This window comes from Sapajus apella, unplaced genomic scaffold, assembly GCF_009761245.1.
Source record: "Sapajus apella isolate SASKATOON/1434 unplaced genomic scaffold, GSC_monkey_1.0 scaffold42, whole genome shotgun sequence".
Taxonomy (NCBI): Eukaryota; Metazoa; Chordata; class Mammalia; order Primates; family Cebidae; genus Sapajus; species Sapajus apella.
Genome location: NW_022436982.1, coordinates 16,363,160 through 16,386,249, shown reverse-complemented (window position 1 = coordinate 16,386,249; position 23,090 = coordinate 16,363,160). Strand labels below are relative to the sequence as shown.

The 23,090-nt window shown below is 33.0% G+C and overlaps 1 protein-coding gene across 10 annotated transcripts in view; it reads left to right on the top strand.

The window, feature by feature from the left end:
• Positions 1–23,090, top strand: part of CNTLN (centlein) — a 337,157-nt gene that overhangs the window by 133,756 nt on the left and 180,311 nt on the right. For all 10 annotated transcript variants that reach the window (XM_032300118.1, XM_032300117.1, XM_032300115.1 and 7 more), the window contains exon 8: positions 2,945–3,139. In XM_032300118.1, coding sequence (XP_032156009.1) covers positions 2,945–3,139 — 195 coding nt within the window. The remainder of the gene's footprint in view (positions 1–2,944; positions 3,140–23,090) is intronic.

Here is a 23,090-nt window from a genome sequence, read left to right as displayed (position 1 = left end):
AGAGAACGCAAGAAGAGTGCTATTAGTCCTCTATTTTATGAAGCAAGACAGAAGTTAGACAAGAGAGGGGATCTGTTAAGATAGAGCCTTCTTCCATAAATGAATAGACCGAGAGTCCTATATTTGTGGAAGAAGGTCCCAAGATGTAACACCCAAGACTAAGGTATACCACACTCTTGGCACTAGTGGCCAGTAAATTGGTCCTCAATCCTGACCATACCCTAGCATCATGCCTGTACCTTGGTCATTAGGAGGGAAGGTATGTGGTTTTCTTTGTCAGCACTTACCAGTGTCCGTGGGATTCTCAAATATTTGAACTATGTGAATCCTTTAATAATATCTTCTATTATTTACCTCAGAGGGATTAATTTGTACTGATTGGGTAAACATTGGTTAGTGTAAATAAAGCCCCCGAGATTAGAAAGTGGTTAAATATTCACTGAAAAAGTGACTGTGCAGTGAAGAGAAGACCCTCACTCATAGTTTCAACTCTCCCTAGCCAGTTTAGCTCTTGTGTGCAGGGTTTGCTTTTTTCTTTTCTACCCTGAACCCACTCATGAGAGCAGCAGTACAATACAAGTAGGCACTCTGACCTCTTCATCGCCCCTCAAAGCTGTCAGCTTCCTACTCTTTCTTCCCTCCTAGAATATCTGATGGTATAAGCTGTGGAAAGGACACTGGACATACTCCCTGGTATAAAGCTGTAATGGGAAGGGAAAGTATAAATTGATGTTCTAATTTTTTAAATAAATCATATAGGCAACACGTTTAAAAAATTGCTTAGACTTTGGCTAGGAAGTGAAGTGGATTATATATCTCTACAGTAATATAGATAGATAATTTTATTATTTTTTTAAAACAGAGTCTCCTCTGTCACCCAGGCTGGAGTGCAATGGTACAATCTTGGCTCACTGCAGCCTTGACCTCCTGGGCTCAAGTGATCCTCTTACCTCAGCCTTCCAAGTAGCAGGGCTATAGGCACATGGTACCATGCCTGGGTAATTTTTTTGTATTTTTGGTAGAGACGGGGATTCGTCATGTTGCCCAGGCTGGCCTCGAACTCCTGAGCTCAGGTGATCTGTCCCCCTTGGCCTCCCAAAGTGCTGAGATTACAGGTGTGAGCCACCATGCCCAGCCAGAGATATATTTTTTTAATAAAAGATATAAGGTATGTTGAGCTAATTATATGCCAGTGGTGTGGAACTTTGGAGGGTCTTATTTTTGTGACAAATTATGTTTCCAGAGATGTATTAATGAAAGGTTTTACAAGGCTTTTTAAATTTTAAATTAAAAAAAACAGAGGTATAACATGCATACAGAAATGTACACAAATCCTAGGTTTCTAGATGAACTAAAGTTTTATAATCTTTTATGTCTGTGAGTTTCTTCCCATGAGGCAAGGCCAACTAATGGAAGATGTTCTGTATCTTTAATTAAATGAGCAAACCTAAAAACTTACTGTAGCATCTACACAATTTTGAGATTTTCCACTTGGAGGTTTTGCTCTTATATGATTTTACTATTAGCCTTTAAAACCACGTGCGCGCGTGCACACACACACACTCAGATATCTTCACTCAGGTCACTTTTCTAGTGTCAGCTGCAGATATACATACAGATTCTGTATGTAAATCAACTACCACGGATTGAATTATATCTCATTAAATCACAATTATACATTAGGATTTTCATTACCAAGCAAGTTCACAAGTGCTGGAGGCATACCATTTTTAACCCTATATTATTCTCTATATGATAACACTTATATGTCATATGTTGTCTCATAGTTTTAATGAGCTGCTTTTAAATTTATCTAATGCATATTGCCTTAACTTAAAAAGGTTTTAAAGTTATTGATCAAGGCTTCAAAATGTTACTTCTAGTTTTTCACACTGTTTAAGGTTTTCAGTAACTCCCTGTTGTCTACAGAACAGGTCCATCCTCTTAATCTGTTATTGAAGAGCTTTTACATTCTATTCTATCTACAGTCTTATTGCTTGACTTTGTCTCTTTTTAAAATTTATTTTATTTAATTAATTTATTTATTTTTGAATCGAAGTCTCACTCTCTTGCCCAGGCTGGAGTGCAGTGGCACAATCTTGGCCCACTGAAACCTCCACCTTCGAGGTTCAAGTGATTCCCCTGTCTCAGCCTCCCAAGTAGCTGGGACTACAGGTATGCCCCACCATGCCCAGCTAATTTTTTAATATGTTTTAGTAGAGATGGGGATTCGCTATGTTGGTCAGGCTGGTCTTGAACTCCTGACCTCGTGATCTGCCCATCTCGGCATCCCAGAGTGCTGGGATTACAGGTCAGAACCAACACGCCCAGTCAACTTTGTCTCTTATTATTCCTTCTGCTCCTCCCAGCAGTAGGTTACTTAATAAGAATGTAGAATTCAACATTAATTAACTCTTAATATATTTTGTTTTCTTTCAAATGTATGTATTAAGTCCAATTAAACTGATAGCCTTAGCTCCTTTCTGTCCTTTTCTATCATTGTACATAATGTTTTTCACATTTCTTCTATCTTTAGAATTTTTGTTTTTGGTCAATTCCAATTATATTGTCATGGCTCAGATCAGGTCCTTTTTCATAATTCCCTCCATGATTAATATAGCTAAGTTAAAGTATTTTCTTTCTCAGAAATTTGGCATTCTTTTCCTAAATTACACTGGCTAATAAGACATGTTGCCTTTCTTACATCTTTTTTAGTTATTAATATGAAATTTAAGTGTTAAAAAATTAAATATTAAAAATTATAAAATTTAGTTTTTTTGTGTTTATATCTTCTTTCTCTCTCAGACTATTAAAATAACCTGAGGGCAAGGACTATGTTTACACAGTTATGTATACACACACACACACACACACACACACACACACACACGGACACTAGCTTTATTGATTATTAATATAGTTTGGATATATTTTTTTGAAACAGCTTTACAATGAGTTACATATTTGTTTTGAAACCACAAAATCAAATGAAGCTATGCTCCGGCAAAGTGTTGTTAATCTTCAGGATCAGCTATTTCAAAAAGAGCAAGAAAATGCTAAGTTAAAAGAAAAACTTCAGGAATTGCAGGGAGCACCTCATCCTTTACCTCAAGAAAATGATCCAGACTACTCAGTGCAGGTGAGCAACATTTTCTAAAAATGTTATTCAGTGTAATATCAAATTAAATCATCATCTACAACTGACTAAAGCATAAAATTTAAATATATTTGCATTTATTGGAGTATAAGAAGTGTGCAAATAATTTTGCATTATACTGTTTTTTATACTTTTTGTAGGCATGAATATTACAATATAATTTCATATAGAAGTGCATGTGGAAGTACACGGTATAGCAAATATAGTTATTGTGATGAATCGTTTGACTGATAGACATTATGGAAAAGCAAATTAATCAGTTATGCCCATTTTGAGACTTCATAACTAAATGAGCTAATGGAATAGAAAGAGTATCTTAACAGTAAGTCTCATAAAGTACTTGCCATAATGCCTGGTATGCAGTACTTAATATCCAATAGTCCTACTCCTGTCACTACCTTGATACATGATTTTGAACAGGTCATATAATCTTTCTTACTATTTCCTGTGGTAAATGAATGTAGTATAAATATGTGGATAAATATGTAGGATCTGATTTCAAATAAGCCTCAGATAAATTATAACTCTGTGAGCTTTGTGAACTTAAACATGTTTCTTAACCTTTTTATTCAAAGTTTTATCATATACAAAATTATGAGGAAACAATTTATTGTTTAGTCATTCATAAAAATGATATGATGTGTTATATGGGGTTAGGCAATTTTGACTCATCATTATGTTGTGAAGATTTATCCATGTTTTTTGGTATAGCTGTTTATAAAAATATTCTGTAATATGTGAGTATATCGTAACTGTTTTTACATATGTCTCTAGATGAGTACTTTGGTTATTTTCATTTTTGTTGTTATGGATAGTATTACTGTTGACATTTTCACACATGTTGACGTATATGTGCATACATCTTTGTGGGTTATATATCTAGGAATAGAAATTCTGGAACAGAGTATGAAAATATTACTTTTACACAATACTGATCACCTATGTTTCAAAGTGGTTTTATCAGTTTTACTATCACCAGCAATATAAAAGAAATCTGGCTGTTTCCTGTCCTACTTAACACTTGGTGTTATCAGACTTCTTACTTAATTGCCAGTTGAATGAGTATAAGATAATATTTTATTTTGTTCTTTATTTGCATATCACTGACTAGCCAGTGTGTGTCTTCTTTTGTGAAATATCTGTTTATGTCTTTTGTTCAATCTTCTATTGGACTTTTTTCTTACTGATTTACAAAAGCTCTTTATATGTTCTTGATATTAATCCCTAGTAAGTTAATATACGGCAGATATCTCAGTGTGTACCTTGTCTTTTGATTTTCCTCAAGGTGTCATTTAATTAACAAAAATTAATTTTTTATTTTTTGAGACAGAGTTTTGCTCTTGTCGCCCATGCCGGAGTGCAGTGGTGCAATCTTGGCTCATTGCAACCTCTTCCTCCTGGGTTCAAGCAATTCTCCTGCCTCAGCCTCCCAAGTAGCTGCGATTACAGGTGCCTGCCACCACGCCAGGCTAATTTTTTGTATTTTTAGTAGAGACGGGATTTCACCATGTTGGTCAGGCTGGTCTTGAACTACTGACCTCAGGTGATCCATCCGCCTTGGCCTCCCAAAGTGCTGGGATTACAAGCATGAGCCACTGTGTCAGGCCACTTCTTAATTTTAATTCAGGCAAATAAATCATGTATGGTTATTGCTTTGGTATTCCATTTAAGAAATCTTTCTGTTCTCCCAAAGACAGAAAGCTTTCCAATCAAAATCCCAGGAAGGTTTTTTTTTTTTTTTTTTTTTTTTAAGAGAAAAGATCTCAAACTCCCAGGAGGCTTTTTTTGTTTTTTTAAGAAACTGACAAATCAATTCTAAAATTTGTAGGGATATGCAAAGAACCTAAAAGAGGAAAATTAAGTTTCATAAAGAACAAGTTGGAGGACTTACACTCCCTGATTTGAGACTGACTTACTGAGCTAAAATATCTAGATAGTATGGCATTAGCATAATAATTGACAAAATAATCAATGGAACAGAGTCCAGAAATATGCCTACTCATATATGTAGCTTTATAGTAACTTTTGAAACAAGGTTAACATAAGTTACTTTATTCTTTTTGAAGAATATTCTGTATGTTTTTTTCTCCTTTGCTTTTTTGTAGTAATTTTACTATGAGCTCCTCAATTTCTTTATTATTATTATTATTATTATTATTATTATCATACTTTAAGTTCTAGGATACATGTACAGAATGTGCAGGTTTGTTACATAGATATACACATGCCATGGTGGTTTGCTGCATCCATCAACCCATCATCTACATTAGGTATTTCTCCTGATGCTATCCCTCCCCTAGCCCCCCATCCCCTGACAGGCCCTGATATGTGATGTTCCCCTCCCTGTGTTCGTGTGTTTTCATTGTTCAACTCCCACTTATGAGTGAGAACATTTGGTATTTGGTTTTCTGTTCTTGTGTGAGTTTTCTGTGAATGATGGTTTCCAGCTTAGCAAAATGTTTCTGATTTCCCTTTGGATTTTCTGTTTGACTCTTTGATGAATGTAAGTGTCTTATTTACTTTTGAAATATTTGTATATATGTGTATATGTGTATGTTTTCTGTTTGTCTTATTGTTACTGACTTCAATTCTACTTCCGTTGTGGTCTTATCTTACTGTATAAGATTCTTGTATTTTGATATTTATTGAGACTTGAAGCCTATGGGTTTGGTGAAAGTACTGTATGTACCTGAGAATAATTTGTATTTTGCAGCTACTGGGCAGAGTGCTCCTTAAATATCAATGTTAATTATATCATTGCCCCTGATAGTGTTCAGATCTTTTATGTCTTTAATGATCTTTATGTTTAGTTTTTCTATCAGTTGCTTAAGAAAGGAATGTTAAAATCTCCCATATAATTGTAGATTTTTGTTTCTCCTTTGAGTTTTCTCAATTTTTGCTTCATGCATTTTAAAGCTGTTTTATTAGTTGCATGCATATTGATGATTGTTATGTCTTTCTGATTCATTGAACCCTTTCTCATTATAAAAAGTCATTTTAACTATAATATTTTGTTAGCTTGAAATGTACCTTTGTCAGTATAGCCAATTATTCCCTTATATGATTGTTTTACATAGTATACCTTTCTCATTCTTTTATTTTCAGCAAATAAGTTACTGTATATTTAAAGTGTATATATTTGGATCCTGTTGTTTATAATTTATTCTGACAGTCTCTTCCTTTACATTGCAGTGTTAATCCATTGAATTGTAACATAATTATAATATGATTCAGTTTAGGTGTACCACATTATTATGTGTTTTCTGTTTATCCTGTCTTTGGTTCCTCTCCCTCTCTTTTTCTTTCTTCCTTTTGGATTAATTAACTGGCTTTTAAAAAAATTAAAAAATTTACCCTTCTATCTTCTAGACTCACAGTTTCTGATGGTAATTCAGCAGAACTCATTTCATTATTCACTTAAATGTAATGTGTCAGTTTTCTCTGGCTTTTTTTTTTTTTTTCAAGATTTTCCTTTTGACTATAAGCATTTAAGCTATGAGATTCCCAAGTTTGATTTTCAGTATACTCATCCATCTTGTAGTTTGCTGAGCTTCTTGATTTTCATAATTTTAAAATCAAACAAGAAAAATTTTGACCTTACTTTCACAAATATTTTTGATTCCTCTTCTTTCTTTTCTCCTTTTGAGACTCCTATTTCACTTATGTTAAGCTTTTCAGTGATGGCCCACAGATTAGTAAAGCTCTTTTAATTTTATTATTTTTTTTTTGTTACGGACTCTCGCTGTATCTGTCACCCAGATTGGAGTGTGGTGGCAATATCTGGGCTCACTGCAATCTCTGCCTCCTGGGTTTAAGCATTTCCCCTGCCTTAGCCTTCCAAGTGGCTAGAATTACAGGCATGTACCACATGACTGGCTAATTTTTGTAGTTTAGTAGAGACAGGGTTTTGCCATGTTGGTCAGGCTGGTCTCAAACTTCTGATCTCAGGTGATCCACCCACCTCGGCCTCCCAAAGTCCTAGGATTATGGTGTGAGCCACCATGCCTGGCCAGCTCTGTTTATGTTTAAAAAACGGTTTTATATCTATATTATTCAGATTAGTTTCTATTACTTTATATGCAGTTTAACTGAAATTTCTGTTATATCCAACTTGCTCTTAAGTCTTTTATATGAATTATTCGGCAAATATAGGTCCTTATCATAATAGTTAAAATAGCCCCTTTAAAATCTGTATTTTCTTTATCTATTGGGTCTTCTTGGGCTTGATCACTATTGTTTTCCCTTTTCTTTTGAATATGGGTCATATGTTGTTTCTTCTAATTTGGAAATATATGGTGTATATTGTAAAATATATGTTATAGAGACTCTGGTTTCTGTGGTGTTACTCATACAAGTATTGAGATATATATATAAATCAGAATTTTAACTAGATCAGACTTAAATTCCAAGCCCTGCTTCCTATCAGGTGGATGGCAGTAAATTGCTTTTCAATTCTTCAGATCTTATTTGGATTGCTTAGAGGTCTGTTCAGTGAATGAATGAGTTTATAGTTTTTACTCTTTCTTTTCTGGAATTTTCCCCCTCAATTTGTAGCTACAGTGGTATGACTGAACTTTGTCCTCTAGTTCTTCAAGCCATTAATTAGTTCTTGCAAGGTTCTATTGGAATTTTAGTCTCCTAACATGATTTCTGTTGTGGGCCTTGCTAAGGTAAAAATTCATCAAAATGAGTAACTTAGCCAATGCTGTTCCATTTTCCAAGTATCAGTTCTTATGCAGATTCTGCTTGCATTTGATCACTCTGTTGCCTTCAGATAGCTGTTTTATAATTTGCTTGGAGTTTAAATAGTCACGTGTGGTAGATTTATTCTGATAGGATCTACTCTGCCATTATTGTAAGTGGAACTTCCCAATCTTTGACGTTTTAAAGCATATTTTAACTTATTTTTAAAAAATCATTTTCTAAACAATGCAGGAAACTTAATAGACTATAACTTGTTTATCTTATCACTTCTTATTGTCTTACATTTTAATTATACATATATTTTTACTCTATAAAATATTATTGTTGTAAAAAATCAATTGCATTTAGAATTTTTACACATTTAATCTTTGTTCTTTTCTGCAATTCTGTATTTCCCACCAGGATCTTTTGCCTTAAGCACTCCTTTTAGTATTTATTTTACTGGTCATCATCTCACAGTGAATTCTCTTACTTTGTATTTTTTGGATAATGTCTTTCTTTTGCTTTTAATTCTGAAGAGTGTTTTCCAGATGGATAGAATTGTTGATTTGCACTATCTTTTCTTTCTTTATTTTAAAGATGATATACCTTGTTTTCTGTATTTCATATTGAGAAGTCATGTCTCTTATTGTTGCAACTTTAACAGTAGTGTGTTTGTGTGTTTACTTTTTATAGTTTCTCTTTATTTTTGGTTTCCAGCATTTTTTATATGATTTAAATGTGGTAGTGTTTCTCCTTTTCCTGATATTTTAGTTTTTAGAGCTTTTTTCAGCCGTGCCTATGGTTTTGGTTTTCTTTATTCTTAGAAAATTTGTGGTAAAAATGTCCTCAAATATGACTTGTACATATTCTTTCTCTCCTGTCCTTGAGAAATTCCAATTACACACATATTTCACTATATTCCATAAATTTTTTAAGCTCTTTTTTGTATCTTCAGGGTTTTTTCTCTCTGTGCTTCAACTGTGAGGTTTTCTTAAGTTCATACATTCTCTCTTCTGTTGTGGTGGTTAGTCTGATGTTGTACCCATCTATACTGAATTCTTGATATATATGCTACTTTTGTCTGACATTATAGCTACCGCAGCTTCCTTTTGGTTACTGTTTGCATGTTATATCTTTTTCCTTGCTTTTACATTCATTATGTGTGTCTTTTAATCTAAAGTGTTTCTCTGTAGACACCATATAGTTGAATTATGATTTTAAAGTCTATTCTGTCCTAATCTATACCTTAAATTTGAGGGCTTAATATAATTACAGTTGCTTTTAATTTATGATGAGGCTGTGTCATGATAAACCTGTTGTAAGTTGAAAATATTGCAAGTTGAAAGTGCCTTTTTGATACAATATTTTCAGCTCATAATGGCTTTATATGGTTGTAGCCGTATCATAAGTCAAAGAGTGTACTGAATGTATATTGCTTTCACACCATTTTAAAGTTGAGAAATCATAAGTTCAACCATTTGAAGTCAAGGACTGTCTGTATTGATGAGGTAAGATATAAATCTGCCATTTTGCTAATTTTTCTATGTGTTATGTCTTGTTCCTCTTTTCCTCCATTACTGCCTTCTTTTTTGTAATATTTTCTGATATGATATTTTAATTCCTTTGGTTTTTTTTGCTATATATTTTTTTCAGTTATTTCCTTAGTGGATACCCTGGGAGGATTAGAACTAACAGTTAACAGCAATCTCATAGAAATTCATAAGAACTTAATGTCAGTACAAATCATGCTCCTATGTACCTTTGTTTCTCCCCCTACTCTTTATGCAGTTATTGTCACAAATACATCTTTATACACTGTATGCCATCGTTACAGATTTATAATTATTTCTTTATGCAATTGTCTCAAACCAGACAGAAGAAAAAATGTTTTTTTTTCCTTATTGTTGAGAAGATATCATGTCACTATCATTGGGTTTGCATAATTTCTGGTGAGAAATCGGTTGTAATTTTATAATTGTCCCTTTATATATGTCATACATATGTGGAGTTTGAAAATCGTATGAATGAATATTAGATAGATATTGTTGAGCATGTTTCTCTGAATAAGAATCTTTGTGTAGCTAATGAGGTGACCTTAAAATAAGTACATTTTATGGACTGATTAAATAATGGCTCTTAGGTTATATGGAGGATAGATAGATAGGAAATTTGAATTTAAATTTTTTTTTTGGAAAATGTATAGTAAAATGCAGGAATCATACTGTTAACTGCAAATCTTCATTAATTAATATATCTAAATATATATTCCACCAATTTTTATTGATATTCTACTCTGTGTTAGGTGCTATTCTTGGCGATGAAGAAATATTAGGAAACAAAGCAAGGAAACAATAACATAGCACTTATTACCATGTGTCGGGTGCTTATCAGACAGTGACCCTCTGACCTGAATGTATGCACATGGAGAAAAACAATACAGCATGAGATGGAGCATGATGGAGAGTGATAGAGCTATTTTGTGTATGGTAGCAGAAGACATCATTCTGATTAGGTGACATTTAAAAAGAAATCTAGAAGAAGTGAATCATTTAGATATTTGATGAAGAGCATGCTAAGCAGAGAAGACAAATGCAAAGCTCATGTATCAGGAGCTTGTCTAGCAAGAAGGTTAGTATGGCTAGACTGAGAGTTAGGGGAAGAGAAGTGAAAGATGACCTCAGAGAGATAAATGTGGGGCAGGTCTCCTTGGGCCTTGTTAGGCTACTATAAGGATATAGATTTTACTCTGAGTGAAATGGAAAGCCATTGGTGTGTTTTTTGTAGAAGAGCAACATGGAACCTATTGGGTTGTCTTAATCAGAAGAGTGGTGAGATCTAACTGAATGTTTTAAGAAGATCACTCTGGATGCATTGCAGAAAACATAATATAGGAAGGCAAGGATGAGAGCAGGGAGACCAATTTAAGAGGCAATTGTGATAGTCCAGGTAGAACTCAGTGGGTACTTAGACTATGTTATAAAAATAATTCAAAGGTAGAGTTCATAAACTTTGATATTAGCTTATATGTGAAAGATGAGAAGAAAGGATGAATTTAAAAAGAATCCATGCTTTTCAGTGCTAACCACCTGGACAAATGGATTTGCTATTTTCTGAGGCAAGAAAGATTATTCTCACAGCTCTCCTAAGAGTAGGAGGACATTGAAGTTAGATAGAGGAGAGATGTGGAAGTCCTGAATTAGGGAAGTAGGAATGAAGAGAAATGTGTGACTCAAGATTTCTACCAATTAGTAACATGTACGTTATCATGCCGATACTCTCATTTTAGGATTCAGTCCAACTAGACTCACCTCTTCATTCTTTTTTTTCCATCCATCCATCCATCCATCCATCCATCCATCCATCCATCTATCCAGCATTCATTTATTCAATCATATAGGCAATATTTATTAAAATCCCATTATATTTTGACAGGAGATACAAAACTGAACAAGAACATTTATATTTCTATGAATCTTATGGATAGGCATTCAGGTAAAAAATAGTTACAAAATATGCTGTAATTGAAGTATGAACCAAATAGGAACCTGTGGAGAAAAGCTTTTCAAGGAGCATGTTTAATGGAGAGGGAGGAATTACCAAAACTTTCACAGAGAAAACAATTTATGTTAGTTAACTGTTAAGTGCTTTCTAGATTCAGAAAGTGCACTTGTCAGAAGTGCAGTAGCACAGGTCCAGAATGAGAAAGTTTGTGTATCCTAGATAGTGAGAATACTTTGGGTAAATACTTCTTCTAATCTACATCCAAGCATTTTAGGGTGGGAGTAGTCATGATTCTAATTCGGTACACCTGGGCTGGGGCCTGAGATTCTGCATTTCTGTCATGTTCCCGATCAGGCTGTTAGAGCTGGTCTAGCGATCATACTTTAATGATTAATGGGAGACTAGGTGGAAAGTGAAATACGTAGTTGAGGGGAAATGGTAGGAAAGTTTTATTCTTTCAATTTTTCTATCTCTGAATTTTTAAATATTTCTAGTGAGACTTTTTTGTGCAGGATTGTGGGGGTGTTATTTACGGAGTAATAGATAAGAACATAGATTCTGGAGTCTGGATGCATGGATTTGGATCATAGACTTGAGCACTTAATTGTGTGACTTTGGTCAAGTTACTTCTCTAAGTCAGCTCAGTTTCAACATTTATAAAATGGGTATTATAATAGTACTTACCTCATTAGAGTTTCATTAAGATTATATGAGACAATGAATGGGAGACATTTAAAGTAATAAATGTTAGCTCTTAATTTATTATACAGAGAAGACCATTGTTATGTTAGTAAATTTGAGATTTTTTTCTCATATTGGTGGGGATTTATCTTCCTTTCTTCCGATTTCAACTTGTAGTCCGAATTATTGGTGAGCTGACAGTCTTTGCCATAGAAAAGGGCAAAGTTAATTGGTTCATATGGGATTGAAACCTGTGACCCTTGATTTCTAAGCACCCTGCTCCTAACTAGCTGAATTGTGAATGACTGCCTATCTTATCTCAAAGCGATTGTTTATCTTTTTCATGCAGAAATAATGTTTTTTGCCTTGGAGGAAAATCTTGCAGTAGAGGACAAGAGAGAAAGCCAACCATTAAATTTACTATATTTATCTGTGAATGAGATACATGCTATGTGGCTCATGGCAAGACCACAAGATCTGAGTTGCACGTTTTAACCAGTCTTGTTGATTTTTATTTCTTTTCATCGTTACTCTCTATTCCTTGCTTTCCTCAGTTGAAGAGAATTTTCTTTAGCTGTTTTCCCTTATGTTCTTGCTTTATTTTTATAATTTTTATTACAAAATATTTGCAACCTATAGAAGAATAAATATAATGTTGGTATACTCACCAGCAGCTGTCACAAATAATCTTGATTTTATCTATGTACTCTTTCCTGATCCCATCTTTCTTTTTTTCATGAAGGTGACTACTGTGTTGGGTTTTTTGTTTATGAGTTCCCGCCTATTAAAACTATGTTTTCTTAAATAATATATTGTTTAGTATTGCTTTTATTTAAACCTTAAAAATATCATCTACACATATTATACTCTGCAAGTAAGTCTTTTTGTAGGGGAATTTATTGTTGCTGAGTGTTCCTGTAATTCTTTCCCCCTCTGTGCAACACTCTGTTTTATGAATAAAATACAATTTATTTATGGAATAGTCTGGTTGTATTCCCCACACTAACTCATACCTGAATTCTAATCCCTAATGTGAAGGTATTTGAAGTAGAACATTGGGAGGCTCTGCTCTCATGAATGAGATTAGCACCTTTATAAAATAAGAGGCCTGAGAGATACCCCTCACCCCCTCCACAATATGAGGCTATAGCAAGCCAATTCTGTGTATGGACCAAAAGGCAGCCCTCCCTGGACACCAAATCTACCAGTGCTTTAATCTTGGACTTCCCAGTCTCTGGAACTGTGAGGAATATATTTCTGTTGTTTATAGGATACCCCGTTTATGGGAACCCAAACAGACTAAACAATCTATTCTTTGTCAGTGAACATTTTTGTGTTTTTTGTTTTTTCAGCTATAAGAATTTTTACATACTGCTGCTGTGATCTTTGTATGTACCAGAAAGACTGTATGTGTGTCTTCTGACACACATGTGCAAGACTGTCTCTAGGACTTATTGTTAAGGATGAAATTGTCTGACAGATATACAAATGTTCAGGTTAATAAGAAAATGCCAAGTCGTTTGCCAAATTATAGACTTCTTAGTTGTATTTTTCAAGAGATAAAATATCTCATTGTAGTTTCATTTTGTATTTCTTTGATTTCTAATGAGTTTGAGTTTATGTTTATGTGTGAAATATTTATATCTCGTCTATTTTTCTATTAGGATGTTTTTCTTTTCATTGAAGTTATTTATTTTGGATGCTAATCGTTTGTTGGTTGCTATATTATTTAACATAATGTCACCTTCTGAAAAACATAGACCTCAAATCTCTGGCTTAAAATAATTTATTTTTTATTTATATAACAGTTCAATATGGGTGTTACTTGGCCTCCCAACTTCCAAGCAGCGATTTACAGACCCAAACTCCTTTTATCTTTTGGATGTACTGTCTTTAAACATGGCTCCCAAAGTTTTGGGTCATCTGTACTTCAGCCAGCCAGAAGAGAAAAAGAGTATTCAAAATCACATTTAGGAAGTTTTATGAATCTGGCTTAGAAATGGTACATGTCACTTTGCCAGCATATTATTGGCCAGAACTCAATTCTCTGTCCACATGTTATGTAATTACAAAGAAAATGGGGAAATATGTACTAATTTCCAAAAAGAGGAAACGAGTTTAGACGTCAGCCAACAGTCTCAGCTCTCAGTTAGTTAAAAGTTTCGCAAATATCTTCTTGTTTGTGGCTTTTCCTTTTCATTTGTTCTCTGGTATCTTGAAAAGTGAAGTTATTTGAATAGAATTAAATTTTTCAATATTCTGTCTTATAGTTGGTGTATATTGTATCTTATTTAAGAAGGCCCTCCTCATTCTAACACCATAAAGATATTTTCCTATATTTTCATCTAAAGTGTAGTTTTGACTTCCACTTATAAGTTCTTAATCTGTGGGATTTATTTATTTGTTTGCTATAAAGAAGGGAATTCAATTGAATTAAAAAAAATCTGGATATCTGTTTGTCTCAGCGTATCTATTGTGTTAATAATTACCCTTTTTCAGTGATGTACAGTGCCATCTCTCTGACATTTATTATTGCATGCATATATGGGTCCATATTTATATGGGTCAATTTCTGGGCTCCCTATTTATTTGCAATGGGTAATTTTAAAATCTTTGGAACAGGAAGACTGTGTTTATTATTATAGCTTCATAATGAGTCGTGATAATTTTAGGGACAAATCTTATCACCTTATTCTTTTTCCAGTATTTTGGACATTGTTGATGATTTCAATATAATGTTATAACCAGTTATCAAGTTTCCTCAAAAACCCTTTGGGGATTAATTTGAACAGAACTGACATCTTTACCATTTAAAATATTTCTATAAATGAAAATAATGTCTCCATTAATTTATGTCTTCTTTAATGTATTTAAATAAAATTTTGCCATTTTATCCATAGGGTCTTCCATATTTTAAAATTAGATTATTTCTGAGTAAGTTGTGTTTTTGTTGGTATTTTAGCTATCTGCATTTTATTACATTTTCTATTTTTTGTGTGTAGAAATGCAATTGATTTTTAAATATTTATCTTATATCTAGTCACCCTGTTAATCTATTAATTCTGTATTTTTAGATTCAACTGGGTTTTTTTGGGTAGACAGCCATATCATCTATAAATGTTGGCAGCTTTGTTTCTTCCTTAAAAATTCTAATATATTCTACCAATCATTATATATTTTACCAGATGAAAGTTAAGCAGAAGTGGTTAGAGTGAGTGTTCTTGTCTTGCTCCTAATTGTAAAGGGAATTTGAATATCTCATCATTGGGAATGAAGTTAACCATAATTTCTCATAGATACCTTTTTATCAGGTTAATGAGCTCAATAAACTAATATGATTGAGTCATAAATTTTATAAAATGTTTTAACTTTTCATACCTGGGCTTTTCCATCCTTTTAAAATTCTACTTCATTCATTTTACTGTTATTTTGTTTGCTTTTTTCAAAGCTCTATTAAGGAATAAGATTGATCTTTTGTGTAGCTTCCTTGTACTATCTTTATCTAGTTTTGGTACTAAAAATAGCCTTACACAATGAGTTATTGAGCCAAAGAATTAGAAAATTGGGTTATAAAGCTGATAAAATTACTCAGAATGTAGTACAGACACACAGCATAATGGAAACTATGAAAGAAGTGAGTAGACATGGAGCGGGGGAATGAGAAGTTCAAACCCTATCTAATTGTAAAAGGTAAAATAGAGAATAGGGGTGGCAGTAGACATTATGCTGTATATATATTTTTTTTCCAAATCTATGTTCAGTTTCATTTTAAATCTACAAGCTCTTTGTTTATTTCTTGAATTTCTTTCTTTTCTTTTTAAAAATCACTCATAGCTAGTATGAGAGTATGATAATTTTATAAGAATTAACATGAGAATCAGGGATCTTTTGGTGACTCACATAAAGAGGGATAAAAGACATAATGGGCTTAGTACTAGTGAATTCAAGGCAGATAGTAGTGGCAGGGTATTTGGAAACAAAGGGTGCTACGCCTAGGGTTTCTTCTTGATGTCTCTAGATCAAGGTGAAGAGATCTAGGGAAAGTAGGTCTGAGCCTCAGTGCCTGTCCTTCAGCCCCATATGATGGTGGATAATCTAAGGAGAGGCATGATCTTAGAGCCAGAGTGTGCTTTCACTCTTAAACTTTGCATGTGGCTCTGTATATATAAAAAGGGTAAATAAAGTAAATGGAGAATGTAAATTCTATATAATTGGAATTATATGGTTCATAAATTTGTATCTGCATGTGCAATTACCATTTCATTACAATATAATTTAACATTTGAAACATTTTTTTGACTGCCTCATATTCTAACATAGGAATGTACCATTTTTTAACCTAAACTTCCCTAGTCTGAGACATTTTACATATTTTAATTTTATTTTATTTCAGTGCCTTTTTTGTTTTTTAAGGATGGAGTTTTGCTCTTGTAGCCCAGGCTGCAGTGCAATGACGTGATCTTGGCTCACTGCAACCTCTGCCTCCTGGGTTCAAATGATTCTCCTGCCTCAGCCCCTCGAGTAGCTGGGATTACAGACATGCACCCCCACGCCTGGCTAATTTTTATATTTTTAGTGGACATGGGGTTTCACCACATTGGCCAGGTTGGTCTCAAACTCCTGATCTCAGGTGATCCACCTGCCTCGGCCTCTCTCTTTATTTATTTATTTATTTATTTTTAAAGATAGGGTTTCGCCATATTGGTCAGGCTGTTCTTGAACCTGATCAGCCCACCTTGGCCTCCAAAGTGCTTGGATTACAGGCGTGAGCCACCACGCCTGGCCTCATTTGAATATATTTATTCTCATTCCTGGTTATTTCCTCAGGATGAATTCTTAAAAGTAGAATTACTTTGTTAGAGATTATGAACCTAAGGCTTTTGAATATATATTCCCTGCCAAACTGCATTCCAGCAAGATTATACTAAGTTATCTTCTCACAGTGTATGAGATTGCCCACATTTTAGATTCTTTTGAGTATTTATTATAATTTAAAAACAGCCTTTTGTTTTTCAAAACAGATTTATTCTTTTATTTCTCATCTCTTTGGAAACTAGTGAGGTTTTTCACTTTCACTTTTCATGTAGTTTTCTTTTGTAAATGTTCTGTCAGCTTGTATTTTTATCTTGTTTGCTTACTGATACACATGACCCTTTAAATATATGTTAGGGACTGAGCGCTGTGTAATGTTCATCACAGTGTATTATTTGCCCACCTTGTTAATACTTTTTAGACCTTCTAGACTCAATTCAAAGATAATTGAGAGCTTTTTTCTGAAGACATTTTCTTAAGGTTGAGCTCCATGTACTTCTTTCTGCATTAGCAGGTATTAAACTTAATTGTTTTCCTTGTGTATCTCCATCTCTAGACTGTGAGCTCCTTGAGGGCAGGGAGAGTTGATGCTTTATCCTTTTCTCCCCACTGCTTTCTCCACTGATGGATAGTATAAGTTCAATAAATGCTTTTTAAATGAACCCATGAAAATTCTTTGACATAACAGTTGTAGGAAGTAGAAGTAAGAACAATAAAGAGTTAACTTTTGGAAGGGAATGTCTAATTGTGACGTGGAGAAAAAATATCAGTAGTAGTTAGCTTTGTTTTCTTGCCAGCCAGAGGGTCTGGTATTGATGGTGACTGCCACTAACTATAGTATTTCAGTTTCTCAGGTGGAAGGGAGAAGATCAGATTGTAGTACCTTAATTTGGGCTCAGAATGCTGTTAATCTTTGTCATACCTTAGTTGGAAAATATTATTCCAGAGTTAATAATTGGTTTGCTTTTGTTTGGCTTTTTATGATTTTTACTTTTTCATTGTTTCTATTTCATTTTTTCTCATTTTCAGCATGGAAGAATGTCAATCTTATACTTTCTTTAGGTATCTTACTGTACAGGATCAAAATAATTTTCAATATAAGGTGCCACAAATATAGTACTTTCATATTATGCTTATCATCATCTTTTTTCCACACTTAACTAGTTTCGAGTTTATATCTGTAAACTTAATTTGAAAAGTTGACTTGACTTATTCTACAGCATTATTTTAAATGAAAACTGCCTTGTAATTTGTTGCTTGATTTAATTATATTCAGTAATTTATATTTTAACTTCAATTGTATATGTACATATGGCCACACAAATATATGGGAATTTGATATTTGGATATTTGATATTTAATCAGTTTTCAGGAGAGAACAACTTAACAGTAAAATATAATGTTATGATATGATTTTTAGCCTTAATAAATGAAAGACTTCAAAAGAAAAATTTGAAGTCTTTATCCTTTGTAAGTCTTAATTATAAACTATTTTTCTCAAGGTCTTTGTGAATTATGTTCACAAAATTTGAACTTGTTATCATACAACTCCACTATCCTGCATGAAAAATAAACCATTTCTGCTATAAAAAGAAGGCTGCCAATAGATATTCTAATATTTCCAGCCTACTTTAAGTTCCAAGCAGAATGGAACAGCATAAGATATTAAAATGTAGAAATTTAGCATATCTAATGGAAACTGCAACTCAACTTTAACTACTCTATAGTGGCACTTCTCTTGCCGCTATAATAAAACTTAAGAATGTTTAGCAATTTTTTTCCCTACTATTATTCAAAATTACGTTACCCTTACTGAAATCTGAATGGCTTTTAGTGGATTAATTAAACTGTAGCTGGTTTGCCATCTGGGTGCAGCTTGTTTAGCTGCCTTTCCACAGAAAAATTTCTCATGGAGTAAAGAGTATTTTTTGTAAGAATACAGCTGCTAGGCTTTACTTTCTAAAAAAACAAATAGTTTATACTTTCATACATGAGACTTGTGATGAAAATTAATTTGTAAAATATAAAACCTATAAAACCTTTAGAAATAATACAACACAAGCTTTTTAATATTCTTTATAAATTTGTAAAAAATATATTGTATATCTTGATAACTTATAATATTAAATATAATGCTAGGTTTAGGCTAAATATGAAAAAATGGGAAAGAGGGAATTAACTAAATCTGATTTTTATGGCTCAAGTGGTTTCATTAAATTAGACTGCTCTGTGTTGTTCAGTTCATTAATGAACTTGTGCCATATGCTTTAACTGTTCTGGTCAATAGCTGATAAAGGCTTGTGGATTTGCTTTTTTTTCATATAAAGCTGGATAAAAATATCCATGTGATGGGCTTTTATCAAAGGAGTTACTTTGAATTCAGTAACTACTACTGAGGCAATATGGCTCGCAATTTGCAACCCAAAGGTAGTCATACATTATTGGAATACAGCCTACTGCGCTTCACATTACACAGATGTGAAGGCCTGATTATAGCTGCTTCATAATTAACAGTGATCCGATTTGTTTTGTGGCATAAATGGTGCATGTGTAGAACATTAGCCATGGCACTCTCATTCAAATTCAACTCAAGGGCTCAGCGGCAGGCGGGTCACGAGCTTCAGGGAGTAGAAGCACAAGCTCCTCCATATGTTCTTGCTGCATCTTACTATGGCTATGAGTGCAAGATAAGTTCCCCAAAGAACCTAATCGTGTTCTGTAATTACAGCGCGGCTTTCTGCTGGCTAGAAATGAGGGAGAAGCTAAAACACTCCCTCATCAGATAATTTGTAAATTACTTTACATGGCGGATGCCTAACTCAGTTGGTTTTCAACTGCTAAAATTATAAATAATTGTAACAGATGTGGCAATATGGCTGGCCTCCAATAAATGAGGCCCTTGATAATTTGGCCAACCCTTTGACAGGCCAATTTAATAAAATGTGAACAAAATCTTCTTGCTAATAATTTATCATCCTTTTTCCCAGTAGAATAAATTTAATTACCCTAGCAGTTAACAAGGTCACACCCAGATGCCAAACTCAGCTACAGTTTTGATAATGCAATCAGGAATTGAGAGGTGATGACAGCGTTGTTGTTTTTTTCATTACCTGGCTTCACATAAACACAGGTGGCGTAGCTTTCTTGTCAGTTTTTAATAATTACAGGCTATTATGGAATGCATAGTTAGCAGATTGAAAACCACACTTTAGTGAATTTGTTGGAGTATGATTGAGGTTTTAATGTATAGAGATGATAATGTATAACAAGCATAGTCCCTTGCTTATACGATTAATACACAAATTTTCATTGTTTTACTGGTGACATAAGTGTTAAGTGTTTATAAAACTTAGAGTATGTATTATAATAAGTAGTGGATTATACCCGAAAGTCACATATTGAGAGATACACCATAAAGGAAGTTTAATTCCATGAATTTTAGAAATTCCTTTTAGGATACTACTAACAAACATTTTAAATAGACAGATTTGCAAATTCTGTCAGAATGTGAAGCTTATAGTGTATTTTGGAAAATTCTGAATGTGTTTTATTTTGCTATTTATGATTTTAAAAATCTATAGAAAAATCAGTCTTTTCATTCTGGTTTTTAAGTATAGCCAGGATTAGTTTCCTCTTCAGATTATAATCTGTAGGTAATTTGTATATTAAGGAGTTAAGACTCTAAATACTCTTCTGTGACATGTAGATATTACTAATTTTTATCAGTACAGTGGGATATTTACATGTCATAGAATAAATACTTAGCTTGTAGTTGCTCAATTTTGTACCAGAGATGCTACTGTCATTTACTGGATGGACGTACAAGCCAATTATTGTCATATACTGGATGTAAGTGTAATCAACTTGTAACATAGTCAGTGTTAAGTTTTATGAAATATATGGAAGAAGTTAAAGTTTTAGAATTATTTTTTTTCCATTTTTTTTGCTATTCAACAACTTGACTATACCATATGTGTATTTAAATACTAAAGGAAAGCTAAATTTGTCTATTGTTTAGTACTGAATTTTGCTATAATGTGATAGTGTTACAAGAAGAGATAGTGATAATTTATATTTTACTCAAATGTAGTAAATACTTTCTTTTTATTTGTGAATTACAAATGATATCTGAAGATATTTGGGTTAAAAGTGAGTAGATGGAAGAAATGCAAATATCTATATTTTTAAAAAGAGAGTACTAGCTGAATTTGTTGATATTAGACATTTTATTACTCAATATAGTGGTCTTCCTAAAAATAAAGTGTAAGTTTAAACTAGTACACTTAGCTTTATTTGTGAATTTTTATTATAAGACTATTTTGATTTATAATATTATGTTGAATTGATATTATTTTTCTTTTTCTCTTTTTTTCCAAGAATATGTGACTATGATTAAAGTCATTTATTTTCCAGTGCTAGATGATTCAGCTAACAATGTTTATTAATTGGTGATAGACATATTTCTGCATATCTGAAATCAATTTTAAAGTCCATCTCTCAATACAGAGAATCAGGCATTTCACAAGAAAAATGTGTGTGTATGCGTGTGTATGTGTGTGTGTATGTATGTGTATGTATGTATACACAGGTATTTATACAGTCTGTTGTATTCCAAGAGGATTTGAATTAGTTTTAGAGAACAGTCATTCAAGTAGTCAGTTTTTCTGATACATATATATATGTTAGATATTTTATATACACACACACACGCACACACACACACACATCCCTGACCCGTACTTGATTTTCAGTGACATACTGTTTTAGGAAAAACTATTTGTTTTGCTGAGGTATCGTGTCCTTTTTAAAATGTTTTTGTTTTGCTATAGGCTGTGTTATGTGTTGACAAGTTTAGAATTCATAAATTTCTTAAAACAAGTGAGATAATGTATGTAAAATGCTTAGCCAGAGGTAGGAACTAAACACTTTTTTGGTAAATGCTAGTTGTTATCATCGTTGCAATGTAGCAGGAAAAATATATTTAGTTATAATTTGCTAATAAAACAATTTAACTTACAATTTTTGTAATTATTATAGCTGTGAAACAATATTCTATGTATTAGGCAATATTCAGTTGGCCCCCACTGTAATAGTGCCCTACAGTATTTCTTGGATTTAATGCAACATGACTAGATATTTAAGTTGTATAATTAAAAAAATAGTAATTTAAATAAAAAAAAATACCTAAAGACTCCTCCCCCGTACTTTCTGTTCTATTTAATATGTATCTTCTACAGAACTTTTCAGTCAAAATTAGCTCTGTGAGTCAATGTGGTAAAGTTATGTATTAACAATGGCAATTTAAAAAGATTATTTCCACCTGGGAGCCTTGAGAGGCTACCATGGGAGACAACCTGGGAGACTATCATGTAGTCAGTCCACTAATCATTTTTCACCAGATTAATTATGGTATAGCACCATACAATTACATTCCAATAATATATAAACTAAAAGGGAGCAAAATATTTTTAATATTAGATTAAAAATTTATTTATAAAATATGAATAATTGTTAGAAAGGAAAGTTAACTTTTCAAAGATTGTAGGATTTTAAAGGTAATAGAATAAACTTCAACAGAGAGGGGATTGGTTAACTTGATTTTGCTCTGCATGTAAAGCAGCCCTTAAAATGGATAAAGATACATAAGGATATATAAAGATCTATAAGAATATAAATATATACTCATATATTTTATTATCTATACATATAATTATATATGTATGTATTTGTGATTATTATGTTTTTAAAAAGCAAGTAAAAAAATACAGTATGGTTGTGGACAAAATAATAGCTTTACAAGTGGAGTAATCTGACAAAACTCTACTTTAGCCAGGTGATCAAAGTGAATATCAACAGTAATAAATCATGTTGATAGCATATACCCTTGATATGATGTGATGAAAATGGCACTTTACCTCTATGATCTTCCTTCCCAAAACTCATAACCCCAGCATAATCATGAGAAAAACATCAGACAAATCCCAAAGGAGGGACATCCTACAGAAAACTGTCAAGGTCATGCGAGACAAGGAAAGTCTAAGAAACAGCCAAGAGGAGCTCAAGGAGATATAACAACTAAATGTAATGTATCCTAGAGGGGATCCTGAAACAGAAAGATGACATTAGGAAAAAATTAAGGAAATATGAATAGACTGTGTCCTTCAGTTACTAATAATGTATGAATATTGGTTCAATAATTGTAACAAATGTACTGTACTAATTTAAGATGTTAATAATTGGGGAAACTGATGGG